Here is a 19,923-nt window from a genome sequence, read left to right on the forward strand (position 1 = left end):
TGTAGGTAGACTCGGATTTCGGGCGGAGCCAGGTGTGTTAGCAGTAGGTAGTATAAGGAAGGAGTCTATTACCAACCTGGAGTGTTTGTTGGTGTTAGTGATCAGAGCGCGGTTCTGCATGACTGTGCGCCTGAGATGAGATCTGGGCTCTGGGACCTGCGCAGAAGAGCGTGTAGTATGCATTTGCATAATTCCACCAGCGAGCATCAGGATGATGTCGAGCCGTGGGGATGCCGGACGTGGCTCGTCAATTCAAGATATCAGGAGTCTGGAGTTGAAAGGTGACCGCAGACTTGCGGGGGTCCCGTGACAAGCCAGGTTTGGGTGCCGATGTTGTCCGGTAAGTAGTAGATCCTGTTCAGTGTTGAGAGCGAGCTGTCATCTATCCTCTGTGTCCGTCGCGTCGGTGATGATGGGAGTGTGAGGTGCCGGAAGCTGGTGTGTTGCTAGGGAGGTCAGTTACAGTTTCCGGATGGCCATCGCTGTGCATTCTGGTAGTTGTAGTATGCATGGTCCGTTTCAGGCCTCTATGGTTAGAATGGAGAAGCTATGTGGCATCATCTTAGGAGCACGGAGGTTGGGATTTTGCGTGCATAAACCTGACATGGTTCCCTGTGAAGGCAATGAGTCTGGTACACGGTGGTAGTAAAATATAATAAGCATGAACCGGAGAGTCTAAATATAACTGCAATAAAATTATGTTAAGAAGAGCTGTGTCTGGGTCAGTAACTGCCATGACCCACCAGGCATAGGGACAGGTACTGGGGCCCAGATGTCCACAACCGACTGAGATGAGCATCAGCGTCCCCTCCTGGCTCTCCTGGAGGTGGGAGAGTGGGGGCTTTGATTGCGTCGGTTAGTACGGTGTGCACCATGAGGCGGAGTGGTAGAAGGGGATCTTCTTCTCCTTTGGTCTGTGTTGGAGGCCTCCATAGGTTCCTCAGGTAGGTGTTCCCTGCGAACTGCGGAACGTCGAAAATCTGCATACCAATTGGGCACCTCTACTCTCGGTATGTGCAGAGTGTCACAGAAGATGGGGAGGTCTTCAGGTTCTTTAAGGTATGCTGTGCGGCCGTGTGAGGTGGCAGCTAAGCAGAAAGGAAATTTCCATTTGTATGTGATGCTGTTTGCGCGTAGAGTGTCCAGCAGGGGTTTCAAATCGCGGCGATGTTGGAGGGTTATGCCTGATAGGTCCTGATAAATTTGGACAGTTTTCCCTTCATGTACGATCTGTGGCACGCCTCTGGCCTGCTTAAGTATCTCTTCTTTGAGTTTAAAGTCTGTCAGACAGCAGATGATGTCCCATGGGGAATCAGTGTCTTTCCCCTTTGGCTGCAGTGCTCTATGGATCCTCTCCAGTTCAATAGGCGTCTGCAATGGTCTGCGTAAAAGGCCGTTGAACAGGCTGATTGTAGAGTGGGTGATCTGTTTGCCTTCAATAGATTCTGGCACTCCTCTGACCCTCAAGTTATGGCGTCTGCCACGGTTGTCAAGATCCTCGAGGTGTCTCTGCATTTCTCTCAGTTGCAGCGTATGTGTATCAACATGCCTCGTTGTCTTGTGTAGTTGCAGGTCTTGGCGGTCTGCCATTTGTTCCGCCGCCTGTACCCAGAGAGTAATCTTATTACTAAAAAAGAACTTCACTACTTGACGGTACTAGAATATAACATGCCGATTTTTTACACTATTCCCAAGCTACACAAATCCCTCACTAATCCCCCGGGCAGACCCATAGTTTCGGCTATAAAGAGACCCCTTGAGCGGATAGGCAAATATACAGACGGGATGATAAAGACACTTGTCAGTGATTTGCCATCCTATGTTAGGGATATGAGGGATGTACTTAGGCGAATACGGGGGGTGTCCTGTCCGGCAGGGGCTCTGCTCATTGGGATCAACGTGGAGTCACTCTATACGTCGATTCCCTATGAGTGGGGCCTCCGCGCGGTAGGTCATTGTGGGAAGAGGAGGTGATATATGTGTCACCGTTGTACCTCGGCCACAGTAAGCTGTGGCCGAGGTACATTGACGATGTCTTCATGGTCTGGGAGGGCACTCCATCACAGTTGGACAGCTTTATGCAAGAACTGAACATCAATGATCGAAACTTGCGTTTCACATACATATATCATCCAAATACAGTCTCATTTTTGGATCTACAGATCAGTATACAACATGATAGACTTGTAATTAAGACATATCGCAAAAAAACAGCTGCAAACACTTTATTGCAGGCGTCTAGCCATCATTCACATTCCCTGATTCAGGGAATTTCAATCGGTCAGTTCCTGAGGATCAGACGAAACTGTTCCTCGGATGCTTATTTTCGGGAAGAGGCCTCCGAGCTCTACACACATTTTAAGGAGAGAGGTTACTCACATAGGTCCATCAGAAGGGCCAAAAATAGAGCCATCAACACTAAAAGAGAGGACCTTTTGACTGATACACCTGGGGACAAAAGTGAACGCAGTCCCCAGGACCCCATCAGAATCATTACTGGGTTTGGAGCTCAATGGGACCAGGTTAAAGAGGTCCTCACTAAACACTGGAACATTTTATCTGAAGCTCCTAATTTGGGGAAGTTCATAGGGGATTGACCCATGATGACAGCACGTAGGTCACAAAACCTGGGGGATATTCTGTCCCTCTCTGAATATATAAGATCCCCTAGCAAAAATTGGTTGACTGACCTGCCCCGTCTGAAGCTTCCCATGTGGGAAATGTTCTATTTGTGGTCACGTCGAGAGAACGGATATGTTCACTGATTCTGCGGGTCAAAAAGAATTTAAAATCAAAGGATTTATCAATTGCTTTACCATATACTCTATATGATCACCTGTCCTTGTGGCAAGATATATATAGGTAAAACTAAAAGACAACTTAAAATAAGGATCAGTGAACACATCCAAAGCATCCTCAAAAAAGATGACGAACGACCACTACCTTTACATTTTCTAACTGAACATGGTGGAGATCCAAGTGGTCTTCGTGTGAAGGGCTTTTACAGAGTGAATCTCCCCCTCAGAAGGGGGGATTTTGACCGTATTTTATACCAAAAAGAAAAAATGTGGATCTATCTTTTAAACAGTCTTCAGCCTGCTGGTTTAAACAATGAATGTAACTTAGCAGTCTTTCTAGAATCCTAATTATTTTGAATTTGGAAATAAAGATGGGCTTTAGTTATATGCACACAGAGGGTGACATGTGATGTTTCTTTGCTCCCCCTCTAATAAATAACCAAATTGTATTATACTGTAAGTGTTCCTCTTCCTCTTATTTGACCATTTGATTTTTTTACTTTTTCATTTCTTTAAATTTTTAATAATTATATGGAATTTTTGGAACTAGTAATTCCCCCCCCCCTCCTTCCTGTTACAATATTTTCTGATCTTTCTTTTATCCATCTACTCATTGTGTGTGTGACGGTTTTAAAGGTGTTTTCATGTGCACATTACTATCAAGTCCTTAGGGTTAATTGCTTCATAGGGGTAGTCTGTTTGGATTTCATTGCAGCCAATTAGACAAATCACTCTAGTATTTAGCTTCCAGTCTTCCAATGTATCTCTAGCTCTGATGAAAATAGTTTGTCGATTGAAACGCGTCAGCTAGATGCCCAATTATCACAGCCACCACCTGGAATTACTTTAACATCCCTCCTGCAATTCATGTCTCCTTCCCCCTGTGCTTTTGCTGCCTTATGTATGGATGTTCACACTGGAAAACCGTTGATTCCTGTGATCTACGCACAACCTTCACAACTGTGATCTCAATAGACATTCATCTAACACCTTCCTTGCACATTGTGTGGTGTAGGATTACGGAGAGTTCCATCGCAGCTGCGAGCCCTCTGAGACAAGCTCTGCTCCCAACGCTGTACGGCTGTGGTGCCTGGTATCTACGAGGAAGCGCTGAGTGAGCAGCATGTGGAAGTCCAGTGTAATTTCCTAACCAGTGTCGGGCGGCCGGTGATCCTAGGACCTGGACGTGGCAGCCCCCACACATACTGGAATTATCTGGACAACCCCCCTACCCTGCTGACCATCGGGGGTTCGCTACTCAGAAGGTTTTTTTTTCCTATTTTCATCCAGCATAAACTAAGAGACATGCTTTCCTCTCCCCCCCCTACACATAGAACTGCCTAGGGGGTAGTGGAGTGAAGATATGTGATTTGTTGCACTTTATCTCTCCATGACATGCCATTTTTATTGATAAACTTTACTGAATTTACACTTCCACTCTGGCAGCTCCAACGTTAATTAAGAGACAAGCTGTCCTCTCTCCCCCACACACAGAACTGTCTAGGGGGTAGAGGAGTAAAGGTATGCGTTTTGTTGCACCTCATCTCTCCATGATATGCCGTTTTCATTAATAAACTTTAATGAATTTACACTTCCATGAAGATACGGCAGGATAGAGGACTTTTACTGTGTTTTTCTCAATGGATCCTTTCCTGTGACCCTTGATCTCTTTTGATCTCATTGATTTCCATCCAACATTATCTTTTTGGCAGGATCTACTAAGGCTACCTTCTTAAGTGAATCCCTTCACCAACTTTTTTATCGTTTTGTGTCTGTATGACCTAATTGACATACTTTTGCCTTCTGAATATTATTTCATTGCCCTTTTATCTGGGTTATCCTCAGTAGGTGGTCACATATAATGGTATTTTTGGGGGTGTTTGGAATGAATGAAGAGGGTACCAGGTGGGGAGTCTGTTGTTCAGCACTATGTCACTTTATTTAGTGGTGGAGGTTAGTATGTTTATTTAATATTGTGGGTGGAATCTATTTATTTATATATAAATTTATTTATATATGCCAATAAATTGTTCCAGTTTATAATTTTACAGCCAGTGTGTTCCTCCTTGAATAAACCTGTCCCTAGACCCTCTGGTCCTTTTTCTTCCATGTATGCCATGATTTAGAGGAACCTAACTATTTGCTTTAAGCTGCATTTTTGTAAGTAGGTTTTGGGCTTTGTGTCCAGTAATGGGTATTTAAATTCTGTGATAAGTGTGCGGTCTGCATACATACTGATAGCCCATTCTGGTACGTATATTCATAGGTGTTACCCTCTCCTAATTTCTAGTTTTACAACAGACCTGAAGGTAGGCAGGTGTAAACAGACATGAGTCCATTTACATCCATCTGTCCATAGGGCTGCATGGATCTTCAGATCAGGTCCACATGAATAACTGACAAGTGGACTTGGTCGAATCTGATCTGAATCCCGTGTGAAACGGCACTAAATAAGGAGAGTCTCTGGACTTGTTTTTATCAAGCTGCATAATGAAATCTAGAATCTGATTGGTTGTTGGGGGACACAAAACCATTGGAAATAATTCCTCTTTCTACAATGGACTGTGCTAACCGATGACCCTTCTAACATGTAAAAGTTTAATTCTACCTATAATGTTTTGTGTCTTCCAGTTTATAAGGGTCAGTCTTTAGAAAATGAGATCAGCCAGTGGAAGCAGCAGTGGATGAACATCACCAATTCATCTGCAGGTAACTTTATTTTTTATTAGATACATGTTGGCGGGTGGTAGTGCCTTTTTAGAGGTACCACTTCACTGGTGATGCTGGTGAGTAGTGTTTTATACCCCTTTTATATTCTAGTGATGGTGTGGTCCCAGAGAAGATGGTAGATGGGAACTGGCTAGCCCTGACCTCCACCATGTAGATCTGCAGCCTGGAGTATAGTAGGCCTTCCGGGCCTGGGCCTCGAGTTACACCTTGTGTGAGGACCCTCTGCTGGGGGACTCATGAGAGACTGGAAGGGAAGATGGCTGGACTCTTTTGTTCTGTATTGAGGGCACTGAATTCTTCTGCATTGGGATAATATTATATGAAGGAGGAAGATGTAAAGTTGTAGTACCAAAATGAATCAACAGTACAGCGTTGAAAAGCATTTTATGTGGATAATCTTTATTCTGAAAGAAGGGCCACTGACCAGGAGCATTGGTGAAACAATATGGCAGAGTTTCTCTTAAATGACAGATATGTGTGCCCTATCCGAAGAAGTAGCGTGGCAGAACCTGAGCCAGCTTGGCAGGAGCTGCTTTCTAATCCTTGTCCCTTACATACAGCCAGGGTCAGCCTCAACCTATTAATACAGAATGACCTTTGAAATAATGTTCATGTCTTGGGGAATCCATGCTTAATATTTACCTTGCTAGTTCACAACACATTTGGTCAGTAAGCTATGAATAAAATAATACATAAAGGAATAAAGAATGTGGTGTATCTAACATATTTGACACCTAGAGCAAATTTTAACACTTCCCTGATCTATAAAAAAAAAATGTTTTAGTAACATTCATGAAATGGAACGAATAATAATGTCCAAAAAGAAAGTTGTATGGCTAGTTACATTGGTGGTCAGTGGAAAATGGCCTACTTATACTGGTAGTCAGTGTAGTGGTCTCATACACTGGTGACCAATGGAAGGAGGATCCCTAAATTAAATAGTCAGTGGGAGAAGGACACTCTTACATAGTTCACCAGTGGGTAAATTGCCCCCCCCCTTATGGACAGGTAAAAAGAAAATTGATATCAGTAGTTATTGGAAGAAACTCTTCATTGATCAAGGAACCCCTAGCAACCTCTGGAAGAACCCTAGGGTTCCATGGAACCCTGGCTGAGAAACTTATTAATGTGAGACCTTCCACTGACTCCATAAGGACGATTCTTTCCCAGAATGCAAGTCAACTTGGGCCAATCAGAACTAGAGCTAATGAGGGACTAATGAGGAACTAATTAGATAAACAGTATCTTGCACTTCACATTTATGCGATTACTGTACTGTATATAATTTACTCTATGTATTCTACAAAATCTATGATGTAATAATAGGAATTTGTACCAAAAGTACCCTTGTCAATTAAATGGCAATGTATAGCAATTTTGTATAACCACTTAAGGACCCCCCTTGTACATATACTGTGGCAGGGCAGGCCCTTAAGCGCAAAATCAAGTACCTGTACTTGATTTCTCTTCTCGGCTCTGGGGCGCGCCTGCCACCCGCGATCGTTCGCTGGAGAGGCAGAACGGTGGACTTTCAGACAGGAAGAGAGATCTTATGTTCCTGCTACTCAGGAACACAGATGTCTCTCTTCCTTCAGTCAGTCCACCCCCCCCCCAGTTAGAAAGCATTCTCTAGGAGCACACTTAACCCTTTGACCACCCCTGATGTTAACCCCTTCCCTGCCAGTGTCATTTATACATTGATCAGTGCATTTTTTTTTACCACTGATCACTGTATTGGTGTCACTGGTCCCCAAAAAGTGTCACTTAGGGGTTGATTTACTAAAGGCAACTCCACTTTGCACTGCTAATGCACTTGGAAATGCAGTCACTATAAATCTGACGGGAAAATCTGAAATGAGGGGACGTTCTGCTTATTTCTATCATCCAATCATGTGCAAGCAAAAATGCTGTTTTTGTCTTCCTCAGATCTACAGTGACTGCACTTCCAAGTGCACTTGTAGTGCAAAGTGGATTTGCCCTTAGTAAATAACCCCCCCCCCCCGGGTCAAATTTGCACACTGAAGCTCATAAACTGACGTTTTTGGGAGTTTGGGCAATTTTTTAACAGCCCATAAACTCCCCTCTATGTTGTCCTATGTGTCCATGCACACATGGACGTTTTTGGACATTTATCAGCAGTGGAGTTTATGGGCTGTTTGTTTTCTGAACGCCATAAAATTGCAATTAGGAGTCGTTTTTCTAACCACAAAAAACACCAAACGCTCATAAACGCTCAAAAACATGGCTCACCAGCGTTTTTTAACGCTTTTGATCCATTAAAAAAAACAACGCTAAAAAACGCTGACATGTTAAAAAACGCTGAAAGACTCACTGCAAAGCTACTGGTTATTTTAACATCCAGTGTGCATGGAGCCTAAAAATCACTGATTGCCACCATTATTAGTAAAACCAATAAAAAATAAATAAAAAGTCCATAAATCTATCCCATGGCTTGTAGACGCTATAATTTTTGTGCAAAATAATCAATATATGTTCTTTGAGATTTTTTTACAAAAAATGTGTAGCAGAATACAAACTGCCCTAAACTGATGAAGAAATTAGATTTTTTACATTTTTTTTTTATTGTATATGTTTTATAGCAGAAAGTAAAAAATATTGTTTTTCTTTCATTATTGTCAGTCTTTTTTTGTTTATAGTGCAAAAAATAAAAAACGCAGAGGTGATCAAATACCACCAAAAGAAAGCTCTATTTATGGGGAAAAAAGGAAGGGGGTAAAACCTTCAGGAGCTGAAGTGGTTAGAAAGGAAAATATGAAATATTGCATATAAAAATCATGTGATCTTTTATTCAGCCAGCAGGAGAAGCTTGCTTTAGGATTATTTTCACATATTACCCCCTGTATCCATACCATATGCTGTACAAATTTTGTTGTTTACAGAGCTCAAGAGCTTAAGCTGAAATTTACAAACACAAGTGAATGAATTAGAGCAGTGACTCCCCCTCATCATAAGGCCCATTCTGAGGTTTCAATGACAGCCAGCATGCCTGAAAGCAGGCTTCTTCTGCAGGGCTGTCTCTAGCTAAGCCATAGTGCTCTGGGAATCCATTTAATGTACGTATAAGGTGTTTATTGGAAAAACTAAATATACTGTGTAAATGTAAAACATTAAAATAAAATTGACCTCAAACCATTACAGCTTCCTCTTTATCTCGACAATATGCTAATTATTAAAGCTATTTCACACAAGAAGAATGAATATAAGTATTAAATCATTTCTAAAAAAAGACTTGTGTTATTTTTTAATTGCTTTCCCTGTTTATAGGAATAAAGAAGCAGCTGTGTGAGAACATCAATGAGAAACCTGCCGGTAAGTCCTGTTAGCTACTGTCCATGTGATCTTATCAAGTAGAGAATAACTAGAATGAGGCACAAGTGTAAACCTTGGATCTAAGAAAAGGTAATTGGCCTTTAAAGGCAAAGTGAAGGGATGGAGAGCTCATGATGGTTTGGTAATGTACTGTATAGAGTTAGCAGTTATGGCTCATAAGGTATATTTGGAGCCTTGTAGTGCCCCCTCGTCTCCATCTGAAAAACAGGTACATTTAAAACACACTTGTGTGCTTTCCCATGTCTCTTATATCTACAAACCTGAACACGGACTTGGTTGGTGGCTTTTAGGGTGGTCTCTTTTCTGTCTTTTAATAGAAACAAAGTTCTGCTCAATAAGTTTTAGGCAAACAGTCTCCTTTATAAGAGTACACAGAGGATGGAGTATTCCTTATAGGAAGGAGTATATAGTCTGATATTTTGGAATCTGATTGGAGACTGAAGGCTGTTAATCCAACTTGGGGAGAAGGAGAAGTGGACATTGATGGTGCTTATTGAGGTTTTCTGATTAGAATGTACATGCATCCAAAACTAAACACGAATCCATGAGATGCATATAGGGAACAGAGCCAACATTCTCTGAACTTTTATCTGGGATGATCTAACTTCAAAAACTGGAACTCTCACAGCAGGCCCCCTGTCATCTCACACATACTGAAAGCCTGGTGTCAAAAAAATGCCAGCCACCAATCAGATTCAAGCCTGCCGTAAAAGTGAGAATAAGAAGAGGTTTAATGACAAAACTGTCAAATCCAAAAACCATTATAGCCAGCAAAGTTGACCAATGTGTTTCAGGTCTTTAAAAGGCCCCAGGGATGGAAAATTATAGATCTGAAATCTAGACTGGGGTCATATATAAATACAGAGGAGAACTCAGGTATGGAAATGCTCTAGTTCCAGTTAGCAGTTTGGTTTTAGTCTTACCCCAATTCTTTGGTGTAATATATCTATTACCGCAGTCAATATTCAGCTTTATCAATGGTATGCTCTAGTGAAGGAGAACACATACTAGAGGGTGAAGGAGAACAGATGCTAGAGGATTAGCACCTCTATTATCTATCCTCTCCTCATGCTTCTTCAAGGACCCCTCCAGAGGCTCCTGTATGATCAGAGATCTGTCCATTATCCCACACTGACTATCAGAATAGATCACCTAGAAGTCCAGTTATGAGAAGTGATAATGTGACCGCTCATGGAGGAAGAACTGAGAGGGGGAGTCACACAGCACAGGCTCAGGAAGTATACTCCTACTGCCCCCTACTGACCCTAATTGATGATTTGTAAAAATCTAGCTCCAATGGATTACTGAGAACTAAGTGAAAATTCAGATTTTAACACAGTTACAGTGTTAGTTGGAAGGCATTAGCCTCACTGAATGCTATTTGTTGTCTGGAATTGCTTTCAGCATGCAACATGGTCACTGCCCCACCCTAGGAGTAGGACAGTGACTAAGCAAAAGCAACCTTCCCACTGTAATTCTGCTCTCTCCTCCTGTCAGCACGTCCCTTGTCAGTATATAAATGGCTCCTAATGCTGCCTCTTTCTCTATCAGACTAAAAACTGCTATATAAGGGAAAACATTAGGCTTATATTACGTTACATTGGTTTCTTACACTAGCATAATTGCCAACATTTCTGAAAATTTTTTAGGGGCACTTTTTTTGCAGAAAGCCAGTGTAGGCAGAGTAATTTGCAAATTAGGGGTGGGGCACTCATTTTGTGGGTGTGGCTTATCTGTAAAGAGTTTGTGTGGTGCTAAGCACACCGCGGCTAATAATTGCTATGGTTTAACCGCTTAATGACCACCCGCCGCAGTTATACTGCTGCCAGTTGGCTCCCCTGTGCGAATCGCTGTCATTGTACGTCACCTCGCACAGGCACGGTTGCGGGCGGCTGCGGGAGCATGACTACGGGTCGGGCGGACAAGGTGGCACAGAACATAGATCACCTGACTCCACCCGACTATATAGGTTCTCCCAGCAGACCAAGGGATTCAAGAAAATCCCGGCCCATTGGCTGAGATATGCCATATACGCATAACTTGACCTTGAAATGTCCTTCTCACATCTAATGCCACCAAGTTCCCAGTCACCTACTGGCAGAAGAGAAAAGTACAAAAAGGCCAAACTTAGGGAGAAATCAATGGATCTCTAACAACTAATTACAGTAGCTACTCCTGATAAGGAATTTGGTGAGGAGCTCCCTGACTAAACCCCAGTGCGCTACATCTACAAAAAACTGTATTAATTGCTGTTGTCTGTTCAGCTATAACATTGGACAGGCATGTTCCTTAACCACTTCAGCCCCGGAAGATTTGGCTGCTGAAAGACCGCGCCATTTTTTTGCGATTCGGCACTGCGTTGCTTTAACTGACAATTGCATGGTCATGCGACGCTGCACCCAAACAGTGCACCCAAACAGTGGTGGTACAGTTAAAACATCTGTGGTTTTTATTTTTTGCACTATAAACGAAAAAAGAGTGACGCTGCACCCAAACAAAATTGAGCTTTCTTTTGGTGGTACGGTAAAAACCTCTGCGGTTTTTATTTTTTGCACTATAAACGAAAAAAAGAGCGGCAATTTTGAAAGAAAAACACAATATTTTGTACTTTTTGCTATAATAAATGTCCCCCTTTTTTTTAAAAAAAAGCTAATTTTTCTCTCAGTTTAGGCCGATATGTGTTCTTCTACATATTTTTAGTAAAAAAAAAAATCGCAATAAGTGTATATTGATTGGTTTGCGCAAAGTTATACAGTCTACAAAATAGGAAATATTTTTATAGCATTTTTATTATTATTTTTTTTTTACTAGTAATGGCGGCGATCTGTGATTTTTATCTTGACTGCGACATTATGGCAGACACATCGGACACTTTTGACACATTTTTGAGGCCATTGGTATTTATACAGTGATCAGTGCTATAAAAATGCACCGATTACTGTAAAAATGTCACTGGCAGGGAAGGGGTTAACACTAGGGGGCGATCAAGGGATTAACTGTGTTCCCTAAGTGTGTTTCTAACTATAGAGGAAGGTGACTGACTAGAGGGGATGGAAGATCGCGGTTCCTAGCTATTAGGAACACACGATCTGTCATTCCTCACAGAACAGAACAGGGATTTGTGTGTTTACACACACACACGTCCCTGTTCTGTCTCTCGTGCCCACGATTGCTAGTGGCCGGCAGTCATCGCGACCCTTGGCCACGAGCATTGGCACCCCCGCAGTGCAGCGGGCGGGCACATGCCTGCTATCCTGATCCCGCGAGACGACGTATAGCTATGACGGTTTGCGGGATCATGCCGACCTGCTGTAGTATAATGATGGCGGCTGGTCGGCAAGCGGTTAAGTGCTGGTTTGGGAATTTTGGAGTTGATTTACTAAAGGCAAATATACTGTGCACTCTGCAAGTGCAGTTGTTCTAGAGCTTAGTAAATGAACAGAAGCTCTGTTGACTTCCATCATCCAATCATGTCCAAGTATAAATTACGTTTTTTTTATTTTCCTTGCATGTGATTGGGTATTCTTGCCAAATTAAGCTTTACCTAATTTACTAAGCTCTGGTGCACCTGCACCAACAGAGTGCACAGTCTATTTGCCTATAGTAAATCTGCTCCTTTGCCTCCTTTCTGTGAGTAACCTAAGATTTAGACATACCACACACAACCTAAAAGTAAAAAATTATTTTGGAATATGTGGTACATCCAATCAATAGGTCTATAGCAAAAAGGTAAAGGCTGATCTAGTCCATGACAGCTGTGCATCTGTTAAAGCTGAAGTAGTTAAAATACAGTTGCAATGAGAGAATTACATAAGCTGCCATTGTTTGGCTAAAACAGCTGAGTTGTGAAGGACAAGGATTATGGACATGACTTTTTTTTTCTTTTAAAGCAATTAAAGGAGAAGTATGGAGAAAGCTTGTTTGGCTGTACTTCTCCTGTGGATCACAGGAGTGAAATTTGTTCTGCACTCCTGTGACCTGAAGCCCACTGTCGGCTGACGTCACAGAGCCGGTCCGGGCTCCGGAAAGATCACGACCATAAGGTCGGGATCTGCCCACATGCCTGGACCACACCTGGCTCAGCCTCTCAGTGAGCTGCTGAGAGCCTGAGCCAGCCGCTTCTACCCCATCCACAGCCCAGCACTCTAGTGAGTTTGGGAAGGAGGGGGCAGAGCAGAGATCGATGAATGAAAGTCAGAAGTTCTCTGCTCAGGGAGCTCTGAGAAAAAATGGGATTGGTGATGATTGATTGCACAGTTCTCAGCCTTAGAGTCGGCAATGGACAGATGCAGCATCCACCTAGGTAAGTACGACCCCCCGCCCCCAAAAAAAAATAAAAAAATCCCATACTTCTCTTTTAAAACATTTTCTTATAGGATGCACAGTGTGTCCCGATGGCTGGTTGCGGCACGGAGAGAACTGTTATTACTTTTCATCTGGTAGAGAATACAGAACATGGAATGAGAGCCGGGAAGTGTGTGAAGAGATGGGAGCCCATCTACTGGTCATAGAGGACTGGAAACAGCAGGTATGATATAACATGTTAATAGATGTGAGATGGATGGACAGATACAGAGGATTTATATTCCATTGTTCCAACATCTGCATGTTTATTATACAGGAATGACCAGAACAGATGAGATCACACTATGAAATGTTACCTTAATGGTGGCCACATGTGTATCAGTTTGAGTATGCATTCAATTATTCAATTAGATTAAACTGAATTCAATAAAAACACACAATATAGACCCTTCATTCAATATATTTAGTGAGCTCCTGATCGATTTCAACTCAGCCAAGGGGGAATTATGTTGATTGCTTTTTGTCTCAGAAAACCAATGGTGATGCAAATTGATCAAATATTAGGATTTTTATAACAGCTTACCTGTAAAAACCTTTTCTTGGATTACTTTACGGGCCACAGAGCACCATAGTAATTACTATGTGGTTTTATTCGCCACCTATAGGTGAATGGAAACTGGTACACTCAAAAGACAGGAAGTCCCCCTCCCTATATAACCCCTCCCATACAGGGAGTACCTCAGTTTTTGTAGCAAAGCAATACATTTTATATATATATATATATATATATATATATATATATATATATATATATATATATATATATATTTATATATATATCCCAACAAGAGGGCAGGGACCTCTGTGTCCCGTGATGTACTCCAAGAAAAGGATTTTACAGGTAAGCTGTTATAAAAATCCTATTTTCTTTATCGTACATCACAAGACACAGAGCACCGTAGTAATTACTTTGTTGTATGTCCCAAAGCAATGCCATCTGAGGAGAGGGAAACACAAACAAAAGCTGCGGCCGCCACCCGGCGTGGGGACTTATACTGCTGCCTGCAGCACACTGCACCCGAAGGCGGCAAACTTCTGCCAACTTACATCCATCTGATAGAATTTTGTAAATGTATGTACTGACGACCAAGTAGTGGCCTTGCAAATCTGAGCCACAGAGGCTTGGTAATGCACTGCCCATGAAGCACTGACTGACCTGGTAGAGTGCGCTTTAACCTGAAAAGGCTAGACCCTTTTCTTCAGACTATAAGCCTGACTAAACACCTGACAAATTCACTTAGCAACTTTTGAATTTGATGCTGCCTGGCCCTTTCTGGGGGCTTCTGGCAGCACAAACAAAACATCTGTTTTCCGTATCTGAGCTGTCGCCTTCAGATAGGCCTTGACTGCTCTCACTACATTGAGAGAATGTAACAATCTTTCTTCTGCAGAATGAGGTTCTGGAAAAAAGGAAGGCAGGGAAACATCCTGATTCAGATTAAAACCTGACACTACCTTAGGCAAAAAAGGTTGGGTATGGACGCAACATCACCTTGTCCTTATGAATAATCAAGTATGGCTCTTTACAGGAAAAAGCAGCCAATTCTGACACTCTTCTTGCGGAGGTTACCGCAACTAAGAACACCAATTTCTTTGTCAAAAGAAGCAAAGGAATACTATGTATTGGCTCAAAGGGCTGTCTTTGCAAAACTAACAGAACTAGATTCAAATCCCATGGGCACAAGGGTGACTTAACTGGCGGATGTATCCGAGTTACCCCTTGTATAAGCCTTTAGAAAAATACTGCCAGGACCGAGATCTGACCCTTGATCATACTCAAGGCTAGCTTCATTTCTACCCCCAACTGTAGTAAGGAAAGAATTCTACCTATGACATACTTTCAAGGGTGCCAACCTTGGTTTCACACCAGGAGACATAGGCCCTCCAGACCCTATAATAAATGGTCCTAAAGGCCAGCTTTCTAGCATTAATCTGGGTGGTAATCACTGAACCTGAAAGCACTCGACTCTTTTGGATGTGGGCTTCAACAGCCAAACTGTTAAATTTAGCGACTTTAAGACAAGATGGAATACTGGCCCTTGCGACAGTAGGTCTGGACGAGATGGAAGAGACCATGAATCTCCTACTGCCATCCTCATGATCTCTGCATACCAGGATCTCCTGGGCCATGCCGGAGCTACTAGGATTACCGGCTTCCCTTCTTCCTTGATCCTGCAAAGAAGCTGCGGTAGCAACTGAACTGGGGGAATGCATAAGTCAGTGAAAACTAATAACACGCGGTCACTAACACATCTGTCTCGTGTGCGAGTGGATCCCTTGTTCTTGACACAAAGCTGTCCAACTTCTTGTTGAATCTGGATGCCAACAGATCCAAGTCCGGGGTACCCCCTCTTTGGCATATAGCCAGAAAGACATCGGGATGTAGGGGCCATTCTCCCGGGAACAACTGTTGGCGGCTCAAGAAATCCGCCTGCCAATTCTCTACTTCTGGGATGAAGACTGTGGATAGGCAAGGAACATGTTCCTCTGCCCAAGCCAGAATATGGTTCACCTTCCTCTGGGCTGCGTGACTTCTAGTGCCCCCTTGGTGATTGATATAGTTCACTGCTGTGGCATTGTCGGACTGTATCCTGATGGAAAAATTCCGTAACCTGAACACCCAGGCCATTAGAGCCAGACGTATTGCCCGAATCTCTAGGATGTTGGTAGGCAAGGTTTTCTCGGACTCTGACCACTTCCCTTGGATAGTGGTCTCTTCTAGGATTGCTCCCCAGCCCCATAGGCTGGCATCTGTTGTTACTACTTTCCAGGTAACCGGACTGAAGGATTATCCTCTCTGTAAATTCCTGGTTATTAACCACCAACTGAGACTCTGGCACACTTTTGGGGCCAGATTCATTGGATAATCCAAAGCTTGGCTCTTCTTGTTCCAAGCAGACAGAATACTGTATTGCAACAGTCTTGAATGAAACTGGGTGTAGGGAACTGCTTCGAATGAAACCACCATCTTCCCTAGCAACCTAATGCAAAGGAGAATGGAAGGACCCTTCCTTGCCCTGACCACCTGGACCAGCTCTCTTATAGAGTTGACTTTTGCCTGGGGCAAAAACACTCTTTCCTGGGCTGTATCTGTGACCGAGCCCAAATACTCCAGTCTCTTTAATGGTTGTAATGATGACTTCTCCAGGTTGAGAATCCAACCTAGGTGTTCCAGGTACCTGACCGTTCTGGACACCCTTTTGGTTTAACCGTGCTACTGACTGATCTACCAGTAGCAGGATGTCTAGGTATGCCGTTACTGCTATACCCTGGCCCCTTAGTCTTGCTAGTACTGGGGCCAACATTTTCATAAATACCAGGGGAGCGGTGGCTAACCCGAAGGGCAAGGCCACGAACTGAAAGTGGCGCTGTTCCACCTCAAAATGCAGAAACTTCTGATGAGCGGGGAAAATTGGCACATGTAGATATGCATCGTTGATGTCTATTGATGCAAGAACTTCTCCTCCCCGTAGGGTGCATATGACTGACCAGATTGACTCCATGCGGAAAGAGCGGATGTTTAGGAAGCGATTCACATCTTTGAGATCTAAATTCGCAGAGGAGTTCTTCAAAACCCTGCTGGGCCTTACAGATATTTCTTCTACCTATGTGGTAGAAAGAGCCCATCAGGTGCCCACGGGCCGAGCCATCCCTGGGAATATTCCTAGGCCTTTCCTGGTCCACTTCCTTAACTTTCGTGACAGAGACAGGATTCTTTCTGAAGCCCCCTGGCACCCCACACTGAAATACAGCAATACCTCTGTTCTTCTTTTCCCCGATTTTTCAGCTGAATTGCAGAGAAAGAGGAAAACCTTCAACAATGTCTGTAAATGGCTCAGAGATAAAAACATTAAATACAGCATGCTTTACCCCAGCTGTCTCCTAGTCCAACATGATGGCGCAGCTCGTTTTTTTTTTTTATACCCCGGCGGATGCTGATGTCTGGCTGACTACCTTGGGATGAGGGTTTCTTATCACGAAACTTCATCTGATGCACAAATTTTCCATATCCTGGATTGCCTTATCCTACTTCCTATACTACAAGTACTGGAGTTAACTTGAGAGTACCTTAACGCGCGATACACACCTACCCCCCACGGTTTGTTTTTATAGAGACCAGAAAAAGCAGTCGTGAAGGACTGTCAAGGTTCTATGGGAAAAAGAAGAATCGTTGGTAACCACTACGTTGTCCATCGAATGTACTGCAGAACTTTGGTTATGTTTTGGGACTCAGTTTGCCTTAGCCAGGTTATGTTGGGGTTTTGGCTAGGTGATAGGGCATTCATTTGTTATACTAGTTATACAACTGCTCAACTGCTCTTTTTTCTTTTATGGTGCGGAGTCTTTGTATGGTTATGGTGGTTGTATTATTGTTAAATGGCACCTCCTCTGGCCTCATTTGGGTTCGGAGGGGACTCCTGGGTTAGTGTCCTATTCCACCAAAACTAAAGTATCTAACCGATTATATGAAAATTTTACATATTTCATGGAATATCCGTGAAATTATACATTTAAAAGATCTTTACTTTTCAAATACCTCAACTCCTATAAACCACATATCTTGTTTCTTCAAGAGACCCATTTAATGATCAATACAATTTTAGCCCTCAGAAGGTCCTGGGTTTGTCAGGCATTTCATGCCACATACTCAACTTATGCCAGAGGAGTCACCATCCTTTTACATAAATCATTGCCTGACACAGTAGAGAGAGTTATTACAGATCACAGGGGTAGATTAATTATTTTACTGTTAGACATTCATGCTACCTCGTGGGCTTTTGTGAATGTGTACTTACCTCCTCCCTTTGACCATACCATTCTGTATACTATATATGAAAAACTTGCTCCGTTACAGGCTGCCAAACTTGTAATAGGGGGCGATTTTAATGCCATCCTGGATGGGACACTGGATCCTTCCAATCCCACACGTTCTCCTCACTCTGCTTTGTCGGCATGGGCTGCTGGCATTGGTATTACTGAGATTTGGCAATGGAAGCATCCATTGGATAATGCATTTGCTCATCTCTCGGCCACTCACGGTTCAGTATCCCGCATAGACTTTCTGTTTTGTGATGCTCCGGTCTTACCGGCTGTTGGAGCGGTGCAGAGGTCAGAGGGGAGTCAGAGGGGATTACATCTCAGCTATTATGGTAGCTAAGAGGGATCTCTCTTCCCATACTAGGTCCCTGGAGCAACAGAAGGCCGAGGCAGCAGAGGCATTTACAGTGGACTCCTCCCCTGCATTGTTCTCCCAACTTGCCCGGGCGAGGTGTGACTTATTGATTCTTTATACCTCTTTAACCCAGTCTAATGCCAAAGTTATGGCTGATAAACCGTTTGAATCTGGGGATAAAAATGGAAGGCTGTTGGCCAACCTGGTGAACCTCATATGCAAACTGTTATCCCTGCTATCATGTCCACTAATGGAGATTGGCTTACTAATCTAGGAGATATTTTGGCAGAATTTCATTCCTATTATAGGGCATTATATAGCCAGGCTATCTGCCCTTCTGACATGACCTTAGCAGAAGAATTTCAGGCTCTATCTTTCTCGTCCCTAGCTTTAGCAGACGTGTAAAGTTTAGAAGCACCAATCTCAGTGCTTGAAATTGAAGCAGCTATTGGATCCTTAACAACAATAAAACTCCAGGACCCAATGGTCTCCCAGGGGAATTCTATAAAACCTAAGCATCCATAATAGCCCCTAAGTTACAAACACTTTATTCCACATGTCTAGACATAGGCACATTACCCCAAACCATGTACCAAGCAAAAACCGGGGAAAGACCTGCAACAATGTTCTTCTTATAGACCAATCTCCCTACTAAACTATGACCTTAAAATACTCACCAATGTTCTAGCCACCAGGGTGCTCAATGTGCTCCTCAACCTCATTGATATAGATCAAACTGGATTTATGCCAGGTAAATCCACAGATACAAACTTACGAACGGTTTTCCCCACCTCCAAATCCCTCCAAGAGATAAGGCAATAAGGGTACTTGTGGCTTTAGATATTGAAAAAACTTTCAACACAGTCAATTGGAGATATATGGCCAAGGTTTTGGAGATTTTTGAATTTGGACCAAACTTTCATAGGTGGATTGATATTTTATATCAGTCCCCATGGCGCAAATAAAATTAAGTGGTGATCTCTCCCCTACATTTGCCGTGGAGAGAGGCACGAGACAGGGTTGCCCCCTGTCTCCGTCTCTATTCTCCCTGGCAATGGAACCTCTGGCCTCTGCCTTGAGACATCAGTAGGTTTAATAACTGAAAAACTGGCATTATATGCCGACGACCTCATTCTCTTCCTACATGACCCTGGGCCCTCCTTGCATGCTGCCCTGCAAATTCTAGATAAATATGCTAAAATATCTGGTCTAAAAGTAAACTGGAGGAAATCCTTAATCTTACCCATAGATGAGGGGGCACAGGTGGTAGCTGACTTGCTTTGCCTCTCACATGGACAACATCCTTTAGATACTTAGGAATTAATGTTACATTAGATCAGCTGGGAATGAAGATGGCCAAAAAGTTAGAGGGGTTTTTAAAATAGGTGATGGGTGGGAAGATCCACAGGTAGAGATAGTCAGTGCGGAACATATTCCAGAGGGTAGTATTGGGGGCATTAGTGGTAGGTTGACCAAAGCACATTAACCCAAGGTAAGTATAGTAGC

At 43.0% G+C, this 19,923-nt stretch overlaps 1 protein-coding gene across 2 annotated transcripts in view; it reads left to right on the forward strand.

The window, feature by feature from the left end:
* The window catches only part of LOC141105223 (killer cell lectin-like receptor subfamily G member 1), a 49,205-nt gene that overhangs the window by 11,754 nt on the left and 17,528 nt on the right, over positions 1-19,923 (forward strand). The window contains exons 3-5 of one of the 2 annotated variants that reach the window (XM_073595113.1): positions 5,430-5,507; positions 8,814-8,858; positions 13,256-13,407. In XM_073595113.1, the coding sequence (XP_073451214.1) occupies positions 5,430-5,507; positions 8,814-8,858; positions 13,256-13,407 (275 nt within the window). The remainder of the gene's footprint in view (positions 1-5,429; positions 5,508-8,813; positions 8,859-13,255; positions 13,408-19,923) is intronic. The other variant, XM_073595114.1, reaches the window with a different exon arrangement.

This window comes from Aquarana catesbeiana, linkage group LG08, assembly GCF_042186555.1.
Source record: "Aquarana catesbeiana isolate 2022-GZ linkage group LG08, ASM4218655v1, whole genome shotgun sequence".
In the NCBI taxonomy this organism is placed as follows: domain Eukaryota; kingdom Metazoa; phylum Chordata; class Amphibia; order Anura; family Ranidae; genus Aquarana; species Aquarana catesbeiana.